The 20,933-nt window shown below is 47.9% G+C and overlaps 1 protein-coding gene across 1 annotated transcript in view; it reads left to right on the plus strand.

The window, feature by feature from the left end:
- The window catches only part of LOC119970953 (uncharacterized protein DDB_G0287625-like), a 79,174-nt gene extending 59,263 nt beyond the window's left edge, over positions 1-19,911 (plus strand). The window contains exons 8-14 of the mRNA XM_038806065.1: positions 877-975; positions 1,492-1,500; positions 5,733-5,804; positions 7,101-7,199; positions 7,716-7,805; positions 8,457-8,537; positions 17,663-19,911. Of these exons, the coding sequence (XP_038661993.1) occupies positions 877-975; positions 1,492-1,500; positions 5,733-5,804; positions 7,101-7,199; positions 7,716-7,805; positions 8,457-8,537; positions 17,663-17,742 (530 nt within the window). The 3' untranslated portion in view covers positions 17,743-19,911. The remainder of the gene's footprint in view (positions 1-876; positions 976-1,491; positions 1,501-5,732; positions 5,805-7,100; positions 7,200-7,715; positions 7,806-8,456; positions 8,538-17,662) is intronic.
- Positions 19,912-20,933: the final 1,022 nt, after the last annotated feature.

Genomic DNA, 20,933 nt, shown 5'->3' on the forward strand with positions numbered 1-20,933 from the left:
CAGTTTACAAAATCTCATTGATTCCGAAGAAGTGTTCCAATATCGACAAATACATGGATAGGATGGGTATAGAGGGATACAACACTAAGAAGTGCTGAGGGTTTGGCCAAGGGTGGTATTATGGCTGGTACAGGCATGGAGGGCCGAAGGACCTGCTCCTGTGCTGTATTGTTTTTTGAGGTGAATGAACGAGCAGACTGGAAGAGTGAATGGCTGTGTGGTACCATTTAAATATTGGCGCAATGAGGTGATGGTGTGTCAGGATAACTCAATGTGATTTCATGTGTTCTTCACACATGTATAATTTTAAAAAATAAATTTAGAGTGCCCAATTAATTTTTTCCAATTAAGAGGCAATTCAGCGTGGCCATTCCACCTACCCTGCACATCTTTGGGTTGTGGTACCAAGGTGAGAATGTGCAAACTCGACACGCACAGTGACCCAGAGCCGGGATCAAACCTGGGACCTCGGTGCCGTGAGGCAGGAGTGCTAACCACAGCACCACCATGCTGCCCCTCACACATGTATAATTAATGAGCTGAACACCACAGGGTTTGCAGGTTCAGCTGCGTCACTCTCCAGCGAAAGTCACCCCGACTTCCCCTCCCTCCAGTTGCAGGAGGCTGAGGTATATTCAGGGCAATGATAGAAAATTACCAGCAATTATTATCAAAAGTAAGATGTAATTTTCCATGGGTACGAAGATATTGACGCGAAAACTCTCTGTAAAATAACAATATTTCTCCTTAGATAAACATGTAACGAGGTGAGCTAAATACATATGTATTCTTTCACTATCAGCCAAATTCATCATTACCGTATTTCCTGCTGCTTTGTACAATGTGTTTATGTTTTGCATTTTTGTGTTCATGTAGATTCTGAGCAAACCCCTTCAAGTTATCAAAACCGTGATTATAATTCAGGGGAAAATTCATCGGATGAGAAAAAAGACAAAAGTAAGCCAGGAACTGAAGGTGAGTCAAGGAGCAGAGTTGAAGAGTGATTGGCTGTGTGGTAGCATTTAAATATGGCACAGGGATATTGGTGCAATGAGGTGATGGCGTTACAGGAAAGATCCATGGGATCTGATGTGTTCCTCACACATGCATAATAAATGAGCTGAACACCACAAGATTGTGTCTGTAAGGTTCCGACACTCTCCAACAAAAATCACCCCGACTTCCTTTCCCGCCACTAGACATGGCCTCCAAAAGGGGGAATTCAGTTGCAGGAGACTGAAGTATATTCAGGGCAGCAATAGAAGCCTACCAGCAGTTATTATCAAAAGTAAGATGTAATTTTGCATCATTATTAAAGTTATTGATGCAACACCTATCTGAGAAATAGAAAATCTCTCCTCGGATAAAGATGTAATGAGCTGAGCTAAATGCATATGTATTCATTCACTATAAACCAAACACACCATTACTGTACTTCCTGATCCTTTATGCAATGTGTTTACACTGGTTTGTATTTTTGTGTTTATCTAGAATCACAGAAAACCCTGTGTTGTTCCTCGTGACTTAATAAAGCTCGTAGTCTCAAATGTGGAGAAGATGCTTTATTGTGAATTCGTTCTCTCTTCAGGGCGTTACCCTACGGCTACCTCAAGTGCTACTGTGTCCTGCTACCAGATCTGCCCTCTGTGAAGTGTGTCCTCACTTCCTGTCCCAGTCTATTTATATGGCTCTCCCGTGCTCCCTCTAGTGTTTGCTCAGTTGTATTGCATCTAGTTAACTTGTGATCACCACATCCCACTTTTTCTCTTTACATATTTTCTGTACATCGTTAAAGAAAATTGTGCATCCTGTCCCGGTGTATTTACAGCTCTCCCTCTAGTGTTTGCTGAATTGTATTGTATCTAGTCAATCTACGATCACCACATCCCCCTTTTTCTCTTTACATATTTTCTGTACATCGTTAAAGAAAATGATACAAAACAGTTACTTATGATATGCGTATCTATACAAGTGATGGTGCTATTGCATATTTTTTACAAAGCCAATGTATTTATGAGTCCAATCTTAATAAAACATTTATGAGTCCAAACTTGATGAATTTGTTCAGTTTTTTTTTCTTTTTGTTGTTGATGACGTGGTGATATTGATATTGCAACTCTGTTGTGAATGTTGTTTGTGTTCCTTGTTATTTTTAAGTACCCAATGCGTCATCCCGAGGTGTTTGCATTGTCACATCACTGACATTGACTGACATGGACTTTTTTCTGTGCTTGTGGTATCGATGTATTATCTCATCTGCCTTGAATGCTGGCATGCTTGCTTGTTCTGGAGCAGATGTGAGTTTGTGCGATTCGTTGTCATCCCATGACATGTTTGTAGTCTTGTCATCGTTTTGCAGTGTGCTGTGGCATTGTCCTTCATGTGCCGAGTAGTACCATTGTGTACAAGTCGTTGTTTCATTGCTGTTGTTTCTGTCGTTCCTGTCTTTGTTGTGTTCGTTGCCGTACTTGTTGCTGTTTTTGTCGTTTCTGTCTTTGGTGTTGTCGCCGTCGTTGTTCTTGACTTTGTTGTTTTCGTTGCCGTTCTTGTTGCTGTTCTTGTCGTTTCTGTCTTTGGTGTTGTCGCTATCTTTGTTCCTGACTTTGTTGTTTTCTTTGCCGTTCTTGTTGTTTCTGTCTCTGTCATTGTCGCTATCTTTGTGCCTGACTTTGTTGTTTGTCTTGTCGCGCTTCATGTTGCTTTTGTTCTTGCTGTTGTTGTTCTCGTTTCTGCTGTGCTTCTTGCTATTGTTGTTGGTCTTGTCACGCTTCATGTTGCTTTTGTTCTCGCTGTTGTTGTTCTCGTTTCTGCTGTGCTTCTTTTGACTTTTGTTTTTCTTGTTATACTCTATGAGTGTCCCGTGTGGATAATTTGAGTCATTGAGCATTTCGTCTCGAGAGTGGTGCGAATGATCTGATGTTGCATCGGTGCTGGTGACATCAATCATTTATGGAGGATTTGATTCCTCATCTTTGCTTTCTTGGTGCTCCTCTTCTGGAGTCAAATTCTTCTCGATTTCATTTGACGCGGTGTCTCTGGATTCTTGGCGCTCCTCTTCTGGAGTCAAAAACTTCATGATGACAATTGACGTGGTGTCTGTGGACTCTTGGCGCTCCTCTTCAGGAGTCAAAATCTGCATGATTTCAGTTGACGTGGTGTCTCTGGACTCTTGGTGCTCCGCTTCTGGAGTTAAAATCTTCATGATTTCTGTTGATGTTGTCTCACTGGACTCCAGGTGCTCCTCTTCTGGAGTCAAAATCTGCATGGTTTCTTTTGGCGTGGTCTCTCTGGACTCCAGGTGCTCCTCTTCTGGAGTCAAAATCTGCATGGTTTCTTTTGGCGTGGTCTCTCTGGACTCCAGGTGCTCCTCTTCTGGAGTCAAAATCTGCATGTTTTCTTTCGGCATTGTCTCTCTGGACTGTTGGGTGGCCCGACTCTGTGCTTCTGTACAGACAAGCTGAGAACTGTCAGTGTCGCTGTGATCCTGTACGTCGAGTGTGATCACCTTGTCACTGTTTTCGCATGCAGTAGGTAGAGGTACATTGTCTTCTTCTTGTTCATGTGAGCTTGTTAGACTTTCATAGTCTGCTTGTGGTTGCTCAGATACGGCGGGTTGACCTTCATGGTCTTGTTCATGCATGGTGTTAGTGGTTAGATGTACGTTGTCTTCTTCTTGTTCATGTGAGCTTGGTAGACTTTCATAGTCTGCTTGCGGTTGCTCAGATACAGCGGGTTTACCTTCATGGTCTTGTTCATGCATGGTGTTCTCCAGGGAGTGTTTGCTTGCATCCCTGTTGGAGTCTTTCATCACTCGCACTGTGGAGCCTGTCATCGCGCGCTCTGTGGAGCCTGTCATCGCTCGCTCTGTGGAGTCTTTCTGTGCTCTCTGTGTGGCGTCGTCTTCGTCTTGGGTATTGCTGTCATCCAATGTATCGACGAGCTGCCATGGCATCATGGTGTTGGATTCATCTACCACGAGTAGATTCGTGTTGAGCTTTGCAACGGTGTCGCTGATGCTGTGATCAGCATATCCAAATAACTCAGCCATCTCTGAGTAGTATTCTTTGAAACCCAAATCATCTTGGTTGGCTTCTTCTACCACGAGTTGATTCGTGTTGAACTTTGCGACCATGTCGCTGATGCTGTGATAAGCATATCCGACTGACTCAGCTATGTCTGAGTAGTGTTCTTCGAAAACCAAATCATCTTGGTTGGATTCTTCTACCACGAGTTGATTCGTGTTGTACTTTGCGACCGTGTCGCTGATGCTGTGATAAGCATATCCGACTGACTCAGCCATGTCTGAGAGGTAATCTTCGAAAAACAAATCATCTTTTGTTGTTTCGGAATTCTTTTTGTTCTCTTCACTTTGGGTGGTGCAGACTGCTTTTTTCAGGGTGTTGTGCAAGTTGTTTTTAACTGTTGGTTTAAGTTCAGGCGTTTTTCTGTGTTCTGAGGCAAGAAAATTTGTGTTTACCACTTTAAGTGTCTTGTTTTCAATTTTCCGGCATTTCCCTTTTAAAAGGGCGTGGTTGGGATGCTCAGACGTCATGACGTCACGCGTAGGAATGAATTGCGCATGCGCAAATCGGCCTTCCTCCTTCACTGTGCGGTTTTGTGTCCATTGCGCATGCGCGGCATGCGCATGCGCATAACGATCCGCGACCAAAACTTTTTTAGACTGCGCATGCGCGGCGTGCGCATAACGATCGGCAACGCGACCTTTTTTTAACTGCGCATGCGCGGCTTCCAGTTCCGGCGCATGCGCAGACGTAATTTGTAGTTCTTTGCTTGCCCGAGACTGCAAAATGTGCTCCGACGCCATTTTTTCGCAGATTTCAGCGATTCTTTTTTCTAAAAATTGTGAGTTACCTTTTCTTTCCGATCTGGACTGGATTTCAGCGTTTTGGCTTTGTGAAAAATTCATGTTATTTCTTCTTTTTGATCTGTACTTTTCATTCGCGATTTCTTGTTGTGCAAATTCCTTACAGTACTCTTCAAATTTGTTTAGTATCGTTTGTAAGCTGTTTCTGTCTTCACCTTTTGAGTATTTAAATCCATTATAAACTTTCGTAGCTTCATGTCCTTCGATGAGAATTGCTATTTTAATTTCGTCTGAGGCTGCTTCTGCATCAAATGCTATACCGTAATCGAACCATTGTTTAAACCTTTCCCAGACACTTTTTACATTTCCAGTCGTGTCCAGCAGAAGTGGGAATCCAAGGCACTTCCTCCTATCAGCGATGTCTTCCCAAGTCGAATGTCCAGTAGGAGATTTCCATGCCATTTTGATCTTTCTGTGTCTGCCACTGAGTTGTCCTGTAGTAAGCGTCTGAAGCCACTCCTTGGTACCATGTGTTGTTCCTCGTGACTTAATAAAGCTCGTAGTCTCAAATGTGGAGAAGATGCTTTATTGTGAATTCGTTCTCTCTTCAGAGCGTTACACTACGGCTACCTCAAGTGCTACTGTGTCCTGCTACCAGTTCTGCCCTCTGTGAAGTGTGTCCTCACTTCCTGTCCCGGTCTATTTATATGGCTCTCCCGTGCTCCCTCTAGTGTTTGCTCAGTTGTATTGCATCTAGTTAACTTGTGATAACCACATCCCCCTTTTTCTCTTTACATATTTTCTGTACAACGTTAAAGAAAATTGTGCATCCTGTCCCGGTGTATTTACAGCTCTCCCTCTAGTGTTTGCTGAATTGTATTGTATCTAGTCAATCTACGATCACCACAAACCCCTTCAAACAATCAAAATAATGCTGATAATCAAGGGGAAAGTTCATTGCATAAGACAGGAACTGAAGGTGGGCTCAATGAAGAAATAAATACTTTCAGCAAATTTTTCATCTATTCGTTCATGAGATGTGTCAAAGTTGACACCTTCCGCAATGTAAATTCTATGATTCTATGATTCATTTATACAAATTCGTAATTCTCCTTGTGGTGGTGACCTTCTTGAATCACTGTTGTTAGTGTTGTGTAGTGACATCCTCAGAGCTCTCTTGGGAGGGGTTCTCCAGGTTTTCACCCCTGTTCCGATGAAGCATTCCACATTTTTCCAAGTTGGCATTGTGGGAGTCTTGCAGTGAAGTTCCATGTTCTGATGTTCTGCCCTTATGCTTTTAATGGCACTCATTGCCTGTTTGGCAGCTGGCTTTCAGAGCAATCCTTGACCAAAAATATATATATAGTCTAACAATGGCACAGAATGTAGAAGAGTGTTCCAGTTTACAAAATCTCATTGATTCCGAAGAAGTGTTCCAATATCGACAAATACATGGATAGGATGGGTATAGAGGGATACAACACTAAGAAGTGCTGAGGGTTTGGCCAAGGGTGGTATTATGGCTGGTACAGGCATGGAGGGCCGAAGGACCTGCTCCTGTGCTGTATTGTTTTTTGAGGTGAATGAACGAGCAGACTGGAAGAGTGAATGGCTGTGTGGTACCATTTAAATATTGGCGCAATGAGGTGATGGTGTGTCAGGATAACTCAATGTGATTTCATGTGTTCTTCACACATGTATAATTTAAAAAAATAAATTTAGAGTGCCCAATTAATTTTTTCCAATTAAGAGGCAATTCAGCGTGGCCATTCCACCTACCCTGCACATCTTTGGGTTGTGGTACCAAGGTGAGAATGTGCAAACTCGACACGCACAGTGACCCAGAGCCGGGATCAAACCTGGGACCTCGGTGCCGTGAGGCAGGAGTGCTAACCACAGCACCACCATGCTGCCCCTCACACATGTATAATTAATGAGCTAAACACCACAGGGTTTGCAGGTTCAGCTGCGTCACTCTCCAGCGAAAGTCACCCCGACTTCCCCTCCCTCCAGTTGCAGGAGGCTGAGGTATATTCAGGGCAATGATAGAAAATTACCAGCAATTATTATCAAAAGTAAGATGTAATTTTCCATGGGTACGAAGATATTGACGCGAAAACTCTCTGTAAAATAACAATATTTCTCCTTAGATAAACATGTAACGAGGTGAGCTAAATACATATGTATTCTTTCACTATCAGCCAAATTCATCATTACCGTATTTCCTGCTGCTTTGTACAATGTGTTTATGTTTTGCATTTTTGTGTTCATGTAGATTCTGAGCAAACCCCTTCAAGTTATCAAAACCGTGATTATAATTCAGGGGAAAATTCATCGGATGAGAAAAAAGACAAAAGTAAGCCAGGAACTGAAGGTGAGTCAAGGAGCAGAGTTGAAGAGTGATTGGCTGTGTGGTAGCATTTAAATATGGCACAGGGATATTGGTGCAATGAGGTGATGGCGTTACAGGAAAGATCCATGGGATCTGATGTGTTCCTCACACATGCATAATAAATGAGCTGAACACCACAAGATTGTGTCTGTAAGGTTCCGACACTCTCCAACAAAAATCACCCCGACTTCCTTTCCCGCCACTAGACATGGCCTCCAAAAGGGGGAATTCAGTTGCAGGAGACTGAAGTATATTCAGGGCAGCAATAGAAGCCTACCAGCAGTTATTATCAAAAGTAAGATGTAATTTTGCATCATTATTAAAGTTATTGATGCAACACCTATCTGAGAAATAGAAAATCTCTCCTCGGATAAAGATGTAATGAGCTGAGCTAAATGCATATGTATTCATTCACTATAAACCAAACACACCATTACTGTACTTCCTGATCCTTTATGCAATGTGTTTACACTGGTTTGTATTTTTGTGTTTATCTAGAATCACAGAAAACCCCTTCAAACAATCAAAATAATGCTGATAATCAAGGTAATCAAGGGGAAAGTTCATTGCATAAGACAGGAACTGAAGGTGGGCTCAATGAAGAAATAAATACTTTCAGCAAATTTTTCATCTATTCGTTCATGAGATGTGTCAAAGTTGACACCTTCCGCAATGTAAATTCTATGATTCTATGATTCATTTATACAAATTCGTAATTCTCCTTGCACGGTAGCATGGTGGTTAGCTTCACAGCTCCAGGGTCCCAGGTTCGATTCCCGGCTGGGTCACTGTCTGTGCGGAGTCTGCACGTCCTCCCCGTGTGTGCGTGGGTTTCCTCCGGGTGCTCCGGTTTCCTCCCACAGTCCAAAGATGTGCGGGTTAGGTGGATTGGCTATGCTAAATTGCCCGTAGTGTCCTAAAAAGTAAGGTTAAGGGGGGGTTGTTGGGTTACGGGTATAGGGTGGATACGTGGGTTTGAGTAGAGTGACCATGCTCGGCACAACATCGAGGGCGGCACAACTACCAGCAGTTATTATTAAAAGTAAGATGTAATTTTGCATCATTATTAAGTTATTGATGCAACACCTATATGAGAAATAGTAAAACTCTCCTCAGATAAAGATGCAATGAACTGAGCTTAATACATATGTACTCATTCACTATTAACTAAATGCACCATTACTGTAGTTCCTGTTCCTTTATACAATATGTTTACACTGTATTTTTGTGTTTATGTAGAATCACAGAAAACTCCTTCAAGCAATCAAAATAATGCTGATAATCAAGGGGAAAGTTCAGTGGATAGGCCAGGAACTGAAGGTGGGATCAATGAAGAAATACTTTCAGCAAATTTTTCATCTATTCGCTCATGAGGGGCGAAATTCTCCGACCCCACGCAGGGTTGGAGAATCGGCCGGCAGCGGCGTTAATCCTGCTCCCGCCGGGTTTTTTATTCTCCGACCGGCCAAAAACTGGCGTTGTGCAAATCCCGCCGGCAGCCTCTGAAAACAGCTGGCGCCGGCGGGATTTCATTATATTTTTCTTTCACCAAATCTCCCGCCCGGATGGGCCGAAGACCCGCCGACGTGGCCACGGGTCACGTCGGCGAAAAACAGAGTAGCTTTAAAACGGCGTCAACCATTGATGATGGTTGACGCCGTTCAGAGTCCGAGGGCGAGTGGGGTGGGGGGGGGGTTGCCTGTGGGGGGTTGCGGGGGGGGGGGGAGTTGCGGGGGGGGGGGGGGGTTTGCCGGGGTGGGGGGGGTTGCGGAGGGGGTTGCGGCATTGGGGGGGTTGCGGCGTTGGGGGGGGCGTTGCGGCATGGGGGGGGGTTTGCGGCGTTGGGGGGGGTTGCGGAGTTGGGGGAGGTTGCGGCGTTGGGGGGGTTGCGGTGTTGGGGGTGGTTGTGGCGTTGGGGGGGGTTGCGTCGTTGGAGGGGGGGTTGTGGCGTTGGAGGGGGAGTTGCTGCGTTGGGGGGGGTTACGGCGTTGGAGGGGGGGTTGCGGCATTGGAGGGGGGGTTGCGGCGTTGGGGGGCGGGTTGCGGCGTTGGAGGGGGTAGGGGTGGTGGGGAGGGGGTTAGGGGTGGTGGGGAGGGGGGGTAAGGGTGGTGGGGAGGGGGGTAGGGGTGGTGGGGAGGGGGGTAGGGGTGGTGGGGAGGGGGCAGGGGTGGTGGGGAGGGGGGTAGGGGTGGTGGGGAAGGTGGTAGGGGTGGTGGGGAGAGGGGTAGGGGTGGTGGGGAGAGGGGTAGGGGTGGTGGGGAGGGGGGTAGGGGTGGTGGGGAGGGCGGTAGGGGCGGTGGGGGGGTAGGGCCGTTGGAGGGGCTAGGGGTGGTGGGGGGGGGTTTGGGGGCAGCGGCGTGCAGATAGGTGAGGGGGTAGGGGCGTTGGAGGGAGATAGGGGTGGTGAGGGGGGTGGTTGGGGTAGGGGGCAGCGGCGTGCAGAGAGGGGGGGCGACGGTGCGTTGGCCCCGGGCATCCGTCGCCCCCCCCCTCTCTGCACGCCGCTGCCCCCTACCCCAACCCCCCCCCCTCACCACCCCTACCTCCCTCCAACGCCCCTACCCCCTCACCACCCCTACCCCCCAACGACCCCTACCCCCTCCAACGCCCCTACTCCCCTCACCACCCCTACCCCCCTCCAACGCCGCCCCCCATCTCTCTCAACGCCGCAACCCCCCCCGAACGCCGCAACCCCCCCCATCAACGCCGCAACCCCCCACCCTCTCAACGCCGCAACCCCCCCCTCGCAATGCCGCAACCCCCCACACTCTCAACGCCGGGTCCCCCCCCTCTCAACACCGGCCCTCCCCCCCCCCGACGGGTCCCCCACCCCTCTCCACTCAACGCAGGGTCCCCCCTCTCCTCTCAACGTCGCCCCCCCTCTCCTCTCAACGCAGGGTCCCCCCCCTCTCCTCTCAACGCAGGGTCCCCCCCCCCTTTCCTCTCAACGCCGGTACACACACCCCCCTCCCCCTCCCTCTGAAGGCCGGTACACCCCCCCCCCCCTCTCGCTGAAGGCCGGTACCACCCCCCTCCCTCTGAAGGCAGGTACCCCCCTCCCTCTGAAGGCCGGTACCCACACCCCCCTCCCTCTGAAGGTTTTTCACCCCTGTTACGATGAAGCATTCCACATATTTCCAAGTTGGGATTGTGGGAGTCTTGCGGTGATGTTCCATGTTCTGGTGTTCTGCCCTTATGCTTCTACATGGCACTCAGCACAACAGTCCTGCCTGCCATTCTCGATTTTACCCTACTCGACGTTTCTGTGAAGTACCTGATTCCATTTCCTTTCCCTCTCACAGCAATGCATCAAGCCTTTAGAGGGGGCTTTAGAGAGGGTGCAGAAGAGATTTACCAGGATGTTGCCTGGTATGGAGGGCATTAGTTATGAAGAGAGGTTGAATAAACTCGGTCTGTTCTCACTGGAACGACGAAGGTTGAGGGGCGACCTGATAGAGGTATACAAAATTTTGAGGGGCATAAACAGAGTGGATAGTCAGAATTATGAGGGGCATAGACAGAGTGGATAATTAGAGGCTGTTTCCCAGGGTAGAGGGGGCAATTACGAGGGGACATAGGTTTAAGGTGCGAGGGGCAAGGATTAGAGGAGATGTATGAGACAGGTTTTTTACACAGAGGGTAGTGGGTGCCTGGAACTCGCTGCCGGAGGAGGTGGTGGAAGCAGGGACTATAGTGACATTTAAGGGGCATCTTGACAAATACATGAATAGGATGGGAATAGAGGGATATGGACCCAGGAAGTGGAGAAGATTTTAGTTTAGACGGAGAACATGCTCGGCACAGGCTTGGAGGGCCGAAGGGCCTGTTCCTGTGCTGTACTTTTCTTTGTTCTTTGTTCATCGCCTGTTTGGCAGCTGGCTTTTAGAGCAATACTTGACCAAAAATATATATATACCCTAGCAATGGCACAGAATGTAGAAGACTGTTCCAGTTTACAAAATCTCATTGATTTCGAAGAAGAGTGTTTTTGTTTTCAGATTGTCCTCCTTGACTAACTCCGGATGAAAGATTAACTGAATAATCCTGTGCATTGGATCCTTTCTCGACTCCATCATGCTCTGAGTGACATGATGCCATTCGAAGATTTGCTGTGCTAAAGTTGGATGTTACTTACACAGATTTGCAAGTTCTGCAGGTCTCCTCTATTGGTGGAAATGAACTGTCCCTGGCATTTGGAACAGATCAGAATTTGTCGTTTTCACTAATGTTGCCAACCACTTTCCTGTTTTCCTTCTGTTACAGCAGCATGACTGGATTGAGCAAACAGTCAGTTTCTTTGATTGGGTTAAGCTTCTTTAACTCAGATAGGATTGAAGATTTTACAGGTATATAAATACTGTGGCTACAATAGCAGTTTCGGGGCTTGGAATCCTCAATTCCAAACGATGTACACAAACTACAAAGCACAAGTCAGGTATGTGATGGGATACTTTCCTCTTGCTGTCTGAGTGCAGTTCCAACAACACAAACATCTTGATACCATCCAGGACAGTGCAGCAGGCTGCTTGATTGGCATCCCTTCCACAATAATTCACTCTATCCATCACTCACACACAGCAGCTCTGCCTGCCATCGACAAGGTGCAATGCAGGCCCTCACCAATGCCGCTGGAGATGAAAGATGAACAGAATAACAGAGCCCATTGGCTCCTTTCTCCTCCCATTTCACTTGATCCATTTTGCCCCAAAAACTATGGGCTGGATCCTCCGTTTCAGGCACTATACCCGCACGTTGTCCTGAAACCTGTGGCTTTAGCGCCAGAAAAACTGCCAATAAAAGGCCACAGATTCACCGTCTTGCAGGGGGCTGGCACACGGCTATCATGGAGCTCGCAGCTCCAGCTGCCGATACGACCCCCCGCACTTCCGGATCAGAGGCTGCGCATGCGCATGGCAGTGGACACCAGCGGCTGCGCTGTGCTCCATGGCGGACTCAGACCACGGACCTGGACCACAGAAATAGTGCCCCCGATCGGCTGCTCACCTGATCCGGATCACCCGCACAATAAAGTTTCAGTCCCGTATGAGGCCCCCCTCCCATCCAATCGGCCCGTCCCCGACTATGGCGGCTGCGGCTGAGCCTGCAGCTACCTCGCGAGTATCCCGAATGGCTGGACCACATTAGAAATACGCCATTGAGACTTCGGCCGGTCGGGGCCAGAGAATAGCGGGGCGGGCCTCCAGCAATGGCTGCAGCTGGTGGATACGTGGCGCAGCGAACTCCCCGGATACTCTGCTTTTCTGGGGATGGAGAATCGCGGAACTGGTGCCGGTCCCGATTTCATGCGTGAAACCGGATTCTCCGCCACAGTGCTGAACACGATTTCACTGTCGGGGTGCTGAGAATCCAGCCCTATATCTAATTTACTTGAAATGACACAATGTTTTTGTCTCAACTACTTTTTGTTGTCGTGAATTCCACAGATTCACCATCCTCTGGGTGAAGAAATTTCTCCGTACCTCAGTCCTAAAATGTTTATCCCTTACCCTAGTCCTGGAATGCACTATCGGGAACATTCTTTCTGAATCTACTCAGTTTAATCCTGTTAGAAATGTATAAGTTTCATTGAGATCCTCCCCTCACTCTTCTGAACGCCAATGAATATAATCCTAACAGACTTAGTCTCTCCTCATGTGACAGTCCCGCTATCCCAGGAATCAGCCTGGTAAACCGTCACAGCACTCCCTCCATAGCAAGAATGTCCTTCCTCAGATAAAGAAACCAAAACTGCACACAATACACCAGGTGTGGCCTCACCAAGGCCCGAAACAATTGTAGTAAAACATCCCTATTCCTGTACTCAAATCCTCTTGCAATGAAGGCCAACATACTAGTTGCCTTCTTTACTGTCTGCTCTATCTGAGTGCTTACTTGTAGCGACTGATGCAAGAGGACATCAAGGTTTTGCTGTGTAGCTACCTCTCTCAACTTGCACCCATTCAAATAATAATCTGCCTTTACCCTGTCAAATTCAATATAGGTCTGTCTGGGCTGTTACCTTGTATTTTGAAATGTCTGCTGTATGCCGAAGGGACTAATTTATACACAATCAATATAGCCTTATACGGCCGGAGAATTGTAGGGTCGGTGGCCGCGCATGCGCATGGCGGTGGGCTGCAGCGGCCGTGCAACATGGTGCCAGCCGCGCGTGGACCTGGCCTGCCAAATAGTGACCTCTTGGGCCTGGCTCAGCACCCCCTGACCATCCCTCACTAATGCCCCCAGCCCCCGCCAAAGCTCCCAATGCCCGCAGATCGGCTCCTCCTCAACTGTGGCGGCACTGGACTAAGTCCGCAGCCGCCACGCTGAATTCCTGAAATTAAATACCACACACGACCGGCGCAATTGGGAACTTGGCCCATCGGAGGCGGAGCATCAGGGGGAGGGCCTCAGATAACGTCCTGAGGCCGTCCCGACTGCGTGCGGCATACTCCTAGAGTACGCTGTTTTGGAGGGGGCAGAGCATCGCAAAAGCAGCACCGTCCCCAATTTGAGCCAATGTGGATTCTCCGACCAGTCGGGGGTGATCAGAGAAACCCGCCCATCATCTCTCAGCAATACATAAACCTCATGAGTTCTATCCACCAAACTACTCTGTAAGAGCAATGTTTAGATTTCTTTAGGCCATTTCATTTGCTTAACCACCTTCTCAAACGTAATAAAGAATGCCTCCACATCCCTTTCCTCAGTTGTTCCTGGGGTTTCGGTTGGAGGTGGTTGTTTCACCATCAGCACCTGTTTCAGCATCTTAGATCTCTCTTATGTATCCCAGTCTTTTAAGCTGGTATTCCCTGCCTCGGTTCCTTCTCCCCAAAAAAACCCACACCTGCAAACACCTTTGCTTAACATCAAACTAAACAGATTTTTTAACTTTCAGAAACACTCAATTAAACTCACTTAAATCTATACCTTGGGCGGGATTCTCCCCTACCCGGCGGGGCTGGGGGTTCCGGCGGGATGGAGCGACGTGAACCACTCCGGCGTCGGGCCGCCCCAAAGGTGCGGGAGTTTCCACACCTTTAGGGACCAAGCCCTAACATTGAGGGGCTAGGCCCGCACCGGAGTGGTTGGCGCCTCGCCGGCCGGTGGGAACGGCCATTGGTGCCACGCCGGCTGGGGCCGATGGGACTTCGCCGGCTGGCGGAAGTCCACGCATGCGCCGGAGCGTCAGCGGTTGCTGACGTCATCCCCGTGCATGCGCATGCGAGGGGGTCACTTCCTCCTCCGCCATCGTGAAGACTATGGCGAAGGCGGAAGGAAAAGAGTGCCCCATGGCACAGGCCCGCCCGCCAATCGGTGGGCCCCGATCGCGGGCCAGGCCACCATGGGGGCACCCCCCAGGGCCAGATCGTCCCCCCCCCCCCCCAGGACCCTGGAGCCCGCCCACGCCGCCTGGTCCCGCCGGTAAGGTAGGTGGTTTGATTCACGCCGGCGGGACCGGCATGACAGCGGCGGTTTTCGGCCCATCGCGGGCCGGAGAATTGGCGGAGGGGGGGGCCCGCCGACAGGCGCGGAGCGATTCCCGCCCCTGACGAATCTCTGGTGCCGGAGATTTCGGGATACGGCGGGGGAGGGATTGGCGCCGGCCCCCGGCGAGTCTCTGACCCGTCGGGGGGTCAGAGAATCCCGCCCCTTATTTCTTTTTTAAAATAAATTTAGCGTACCCAATTCGTTTTTTCCGATTAAGGGACAATTTTTAGTGTGTTCAATCTACCTACCTTGTACCTCTTTGGGTTGTGGGGGCGAAACCCACGCAAACACAGGGAGAATGTGCAAACTCCACACGGACAGTGATCCTAGAGCCGGGATCAAACCTGGGACCTCGGCGCCTTGAGGCAACAGGGCTACTGCGCCACTGTGCTGCCCTCTCTGCCCCTTATTTCTAACAGCCAGCAATACAAATATAGATCAAATGGAACTACCTCTGCTTCCTGACATAGTTGTCGTCATTTTAGGACAAGATAAACCCCTTTTTTGCCAGATCAGTTTTCAATTAAATATTCGGCTTACAACTCCACTGATTTATCCTTGCATTGAAGTACATGATGGTTCTACCACAGGAAGATCTTTTGCTATTAAATTCCTGAGCCACTTTTATAATTGTGCTAGGCAATTATATCAGTAACATTTGAATTAATGTGGCCTGAGGAATGTTCAGGGCAGTATGAGAAGCCGACCAGCAGTTGATGATCACAGTGGGAAGCAATATTGTATTATTCTTACGGTCCATAATGCAGCACATTAAGATCCCGGACCAAACCCCAACATATGATAGGATTCCAGACTAGAACCCCAAACACTTTTACATTTGTTAATCTGTAAGGAAATGATACTTTGCTCCAGCAGTGATTCTAATGACAAATAGTAATGTGTTCTTTTAAAAACAAACTTTATTATTTGCGCAGGATTAAACTACATTAACATCACAGAAAATAGCTCAACAGTTAAACAATTCTTAACAATAAAAGGAAACACTTCAACTTCTAACTGATAGCTTCCTTCTCTCCAATGAAGCAAAACATGTCGGACGAAATTCTCCGACCCCACGCAGGGTGGGAGAATCGCCCGGGGCCGCCGGAAATCCCGCCCCCGCCGTGGCAGAAATTCTCCGCCAACCGGGAATTGGCGGGGGGGGGGGGGGCTCGCGCCACGTCGAGCGGCGAGCCCACTGCGGCGATTCTCCGGCCCGCGATGGGCCGAAGTCCCGCCGCTGGGAGGCCTCTCCCGCCGCCGAGGTTTGAACCACCTCTGGTGGCGGCGGGATCGGTGGCGCGAGCGGGCCCGCGGGGTCCGAGGGGGGGCACGGGGCGATCGGACCCCGGGGGGTGCCCCCACGGTGGCTAGGCCGACGATCGGGGCCCACCGATCGGCCGGCGGGCCAGTGCCGTGGGGGCACTCTTTCTCTTCCGCCGCTGCCACGGCCTACACCATGGCAGAGGCGGAAGAGAATTCCCCAGCGCGCATGCTCCAGTGGTGACGTCACCACTGGCGCATGCGCGATACGACGAAGGCCTTTCGGCCAGCCCTGGCGCTGGGCGTCAAAGGCCGTTGGTGCCGGCTTTGGCACCAGTCGGCGTGGTGCCTAGCCCCCAAAGGTGCGGAGAATTCCACGCCTTTGGGGAGGCCCGACGCCGGAGTGGTTGGCGCCACTCCGCTACGCCGGGACCCCCCGCCCCGCCGGGTAGGGGAGAATCCCGCCCGTCAAAAGGCACTGATAAATAAAGTTAACAAATATGGGGAACAGGTTTTTCCATCCCGCCGCACCAGATTTCTGGTTCAGCATGCTGTCCAGAGTCTCTGTTTCGCATGTTGGCCAATGTGGTTTTCCATTGTGGGGCAGCCCCATGCTGTTGGGAAACCCCGGGCTGCTGGCAAAACAGAGAATCACGACAGTGGAGAATTCAGCCCTGGATACTTGCTGTACACTTGAATAGAGATTTCTTGGAAAGACTGCTTGAAGAGAGAGAGAGATACTGTCAAGAAACAACCTACAGATGCATTGTGCCTGTGTCAGACTACTTCTTAACCTGACAGTCTTTTGCAAAAGCTGCTGCTCAGCTCAAAGCACCGAGCAAAACTAAAATCTAAACTGCCTGCTACAGACCTGGCTCCTCCCATTAATTAGATAATCTGCCTTGCACTCCGACCCCCGTCTTGCTTACTTACTTCAAAAGACAATGGTCAGAAATCTCTTGTAAGTGGTGATGTTCCCATGCACCTGCTGCCTTTGTCCTTCTCGATGGTAGAGATTGCAGATTTGGAAAGTGCCGTTGAATAGATTTTGGTGAATTGCTGCAGCACATACTATCGATGATACACACTGCTGCCACTGTGCATCAGTGGTGGATGGGGTGCCAATCAAGGGGGCTGATTTGTCTTGGATGGTGCTGAACTTATTTAGTGCTGTTGGAGCTGCACTCAAGCAAACAAATGGAGAGTCCTCCATCGCACTCCTGACTTCTGCCTTGTAGATTTTACACAGGCTTTGAAAGTCGGCAGGTGAGTTACTCTCTTCAGAATTTCCAGTCTCTGAAATGCTCTTGTCATCACAGCATGTGCATTGCTGGTTGAGTTCAGTTTCTGGTCAATGGTAATCTTAGATTGTTTATAGTGAGGGCTTTAGCGATGGTAATGCCATTGAATATGAAGGAGTTGAATTCTATCTTGTTGGAGGTGGTCATTGCCTGGCACTTGTGTGGAACAACTGTTACTTGTCACTTATCAGTCACTGACTTAATTGCAGTGTTAATGTAAGCCTACTTGTGACACTCAGAAAGATTATTATTCTTATTTATCTGATGAAGAAAGCTCTCCTGGCCAGGTTGTAAAAGTTTCAAACTGTAAATAGGAAATTCAGTTATTTTCATTGCATTTTTATGTTAAAATTTTAGCATGCCTATTCATATTTTGTTTCTTCGAACAGACAATGATCCAAGTCATCACAAACCTACTCCAGAGGCAAGTCACCCAAGTACGTCGAAATGCGGTGGACCACATTTGTAAAAACACTGATGTTAGATGAGCTTCAATCAAAACCCATCGCACCTTTTCTCCTGTATTTTGGGTTTCTGCAGCATTTCCTCAAACATTGGAATAGGTTTCAACAGGACATTAAAGTTTGGATAATCGATCCTCTCTGCATTAGAAGGACCAGCTAGTACATTCTACCGTTGTGCCTAATCAAACGGTTGGCAGCCAAGTTTTGATCGAGGGTTTTCCTTAAAGTATTCCACTGTGTCCTGCTGAAGAAGAATTGTTTAATTATTATATATTCTGCTCTTTCTATTGATCCTACATCAAGAAACAATTGAGCATTGTTTATATGTCAGAGACTGGCTGTCCTTATGTGCTTGTGGGTTACTAGAAATTTTTTGCGAGGGATATCAGAGCATTTTGTAAAAAATAATTTTAGGGTTGTGTGGATTTTAATGTATTACAGTATAAATAATAATGGAAGATTCCTTGGATTTTTACAATAGGGGGGCATTTTACACTAATTTTGGGGACCATCTATTTCCCTTGGAAATGACGCCAGCTGTTTGGTGCTCAGATTCCAGTTTTGGAAACCTTAAGATTGTAATATTGCCAACATAATTTTTAATCATGTGAATCCACAATCTAATGGCATTCATATTTGAGCCACTGTATTATAAAAGGAATTTAAAACACTCTCTTAAAGAAGAGTTTAAACATGTTTTGCCATCACACATTCCTAAATTTTATCTTACAGTATCAGTGGAGCGAATGTTCAAAGATTGTTTAGAGGTCACAGTTTTTTTTCAATAAATTTAAAGTATCCAATTCATTTTTTCCAATTAAGGGGCAATTTAGCGTGGCCAATCCACCTAACCAGCATATCTTTGGGTTGTGGGGGTGAAACCCACGCAAACACGGGGAGAATGTGCAAACGCCACACGGACAGTGACCCAGAACTGGGATCAAACCTGCGACCTTGCGCCGTGAGGCAACAGGGATAACCCATTGCGCCACCGTGCTATCTTGGCGGTTGCAGTTGCATTGTTACATTTCAAAGCTGCAGTTGAGATGCCAAGCTGTTGTAACCTTTAAGTTGCTTCTGAAAATATTGAACTTCCTGCCATATGATTACTCTGAAGTTAAGGGGTGGATTCCCCGTTGCCCACCGCCGGTAGCGGAATTTTTGGTGGAAGAATCAATGGGCAAAAATCTGAATTGGCGCCTGTTCCGGTCCCCGCTGGAGGCAGCATCGTGGTTGACACCCCACGCCAACGGTAGGATGAAACAGGCGCTGTGGCTGCTGAGGAAGAGAGAGGGGGTACAGAAAGTGTCCAAAATTGTCATAGTTTGCTGACAGTCGTGCCGCTGGCTGGGGGACTTCTGTCAGGGTTGGAGAGAGTAGCAGGATCAGCCAAGAGGTGGGCTGTGGGGTCTGGGTGGACGGGCAGAGAACACCATTACTGTGGCCTGCAAGGGACCCATGCAGCTGTGCACACTGCTGCTTTCCTACTGTGAACTTAGGGCCATAGGTCATATGCCCCCCAGGCCACCCCCTAGGTGCCCTCTGGCCCCAACCAATCCATCAGTGGGATCGGCATGCTCTAATGCAACCAGTGCCATCTTGTTGGCTGAGATGAGTATGCGTGGGGAGTAAAGTGTGTATATGCAGGTGCAGCTTGTCAGCCTCCTGAGTGTCAATTGCGAATCCGCACCGTTTCTCAAAGGAATCGATAGGTTCCAAGTGGCACTGGTGCTAGCCCCTCAATGGTCGCTGAATTGGTCCAGGTGGGTCTCCAGTTTTGCTGTTGTGGAATTCCACGAATCCTGCCCCAACGTCACCACTTAGTCTCAGGAACAGAGAATTCAGCTGAATGTCTTTTCCAGGAATAGCAATAAGAGTTTGTGCATTAACTCTTTGAGGGGCAGTTTCTTTCCATACACAAATTCTTCCAGAATGTTCTTAGTCCTTGAAGGTGATCCATTTTCTGTGATTAAGTGTTCATGATAATATTCATTTCCACCTTATTTTCAAATGTTTCAGTGAATAGTGTTTTTTCCCAATGCTTCTTAATGTTTACTGAAATGATTGTCACATTAAATGCATGTTGCTGAAAAGAGAGATCTGCTGCTCAAACCTTTCATCTTGCACTCATCAGCACAAACACAAGATTCCCAAATTTCAAAATATTACCACAATTTGTGCTGCAGGAGAAAAGGTTGATGATTGGTTCGCAAGTCAACTCTGACTGGCGAGGTGTTGGGCCAGGGCCGCTGTCCAATCAATTTACCCATCATCTCCCCATGTGGCGTTGGGCATTCTGAGCCGTCAAAATGCCTCTGGAGGTGGGACGTGACTCATAATTGGCCACTTAAGTGGCTCAGTATGTTTTCTGTCAGTGGCAATATGGCATGGGAGCCGGAAGACATTAGGCAGCATTCGTGGCACTCCCCCACCCCCCGCTCTGTCGCCCAATAGATTTTACCAGTTCTCACACCTTCCAACAGGACAGAAAGAATCATCCCATGGATTTGAGATGTGAGCTCTGTATATGCTCAAGCTATATATCTTTGCATCAGATGGTAAACTAATTTTATCAGGACAGCACATTGAATAAATGTTTATAACAAAATTGAAGTACAGAAGTTGCATGTTTGTATTTATTTAAAACAATTTATAGTCCCTGTGAGAACATTACTGGAGGGTTGAAATTTGCCTGTTTCGCACCAGATGCTCAAAATTGTAGGGGATAAACCTGGGAGTGGAAGTGTCTTAATGAGGTGTTCCTGAGATTCACTGATGGACACCATTGGAAACAGTGCTCCCATTGCTGCAGGGATGTGAATTTCATTGAAATTCCAAAACGTTTTTAAAATCAAGTCTCAAATTTCAGTGGGAGTGTGAGATCATCAGAGTATGCCGGAGAAAGCAGGCAGACAGTTCCTCTCAGCAAACTACATCACTTCCTCGAAATCCTCTCAAAGCTGTATTGCCCACAGACTGGAATTATCTTGATTTTTTTTTCATTTTACACCTTCTTTAGTTATATTTATTTGGGAACATTTTAAAGTTTAATACTTCCTGTAATTTTCTCATGAGCACCCACCAGGAATGGGAGCTTCACTGTGTCTTCCATCTTAAATAGGATGGACATTCTTTTGGAATTCCTCTTCTCCTCAGGGATTAGGAGAAGTTCCAGGAGATTCCTCAGTAGGATGTC

Source organism: Scyliorhinus canicula, chromosome 9, assembly GCF_902713615.1.
Source record: "Scyliorhinus canicula chromosome 9, sScyCan1.1, whole genome shotgun sequence".
Classification (NCBI taxonomy): domain Eukaryota; kingdom Metazoa; phylum Chordata; class Chondrichthyes; order Carcharhiniformes; family Scyliorhinidae; genus Scyliorhinus; species Scyliorhinus canicula.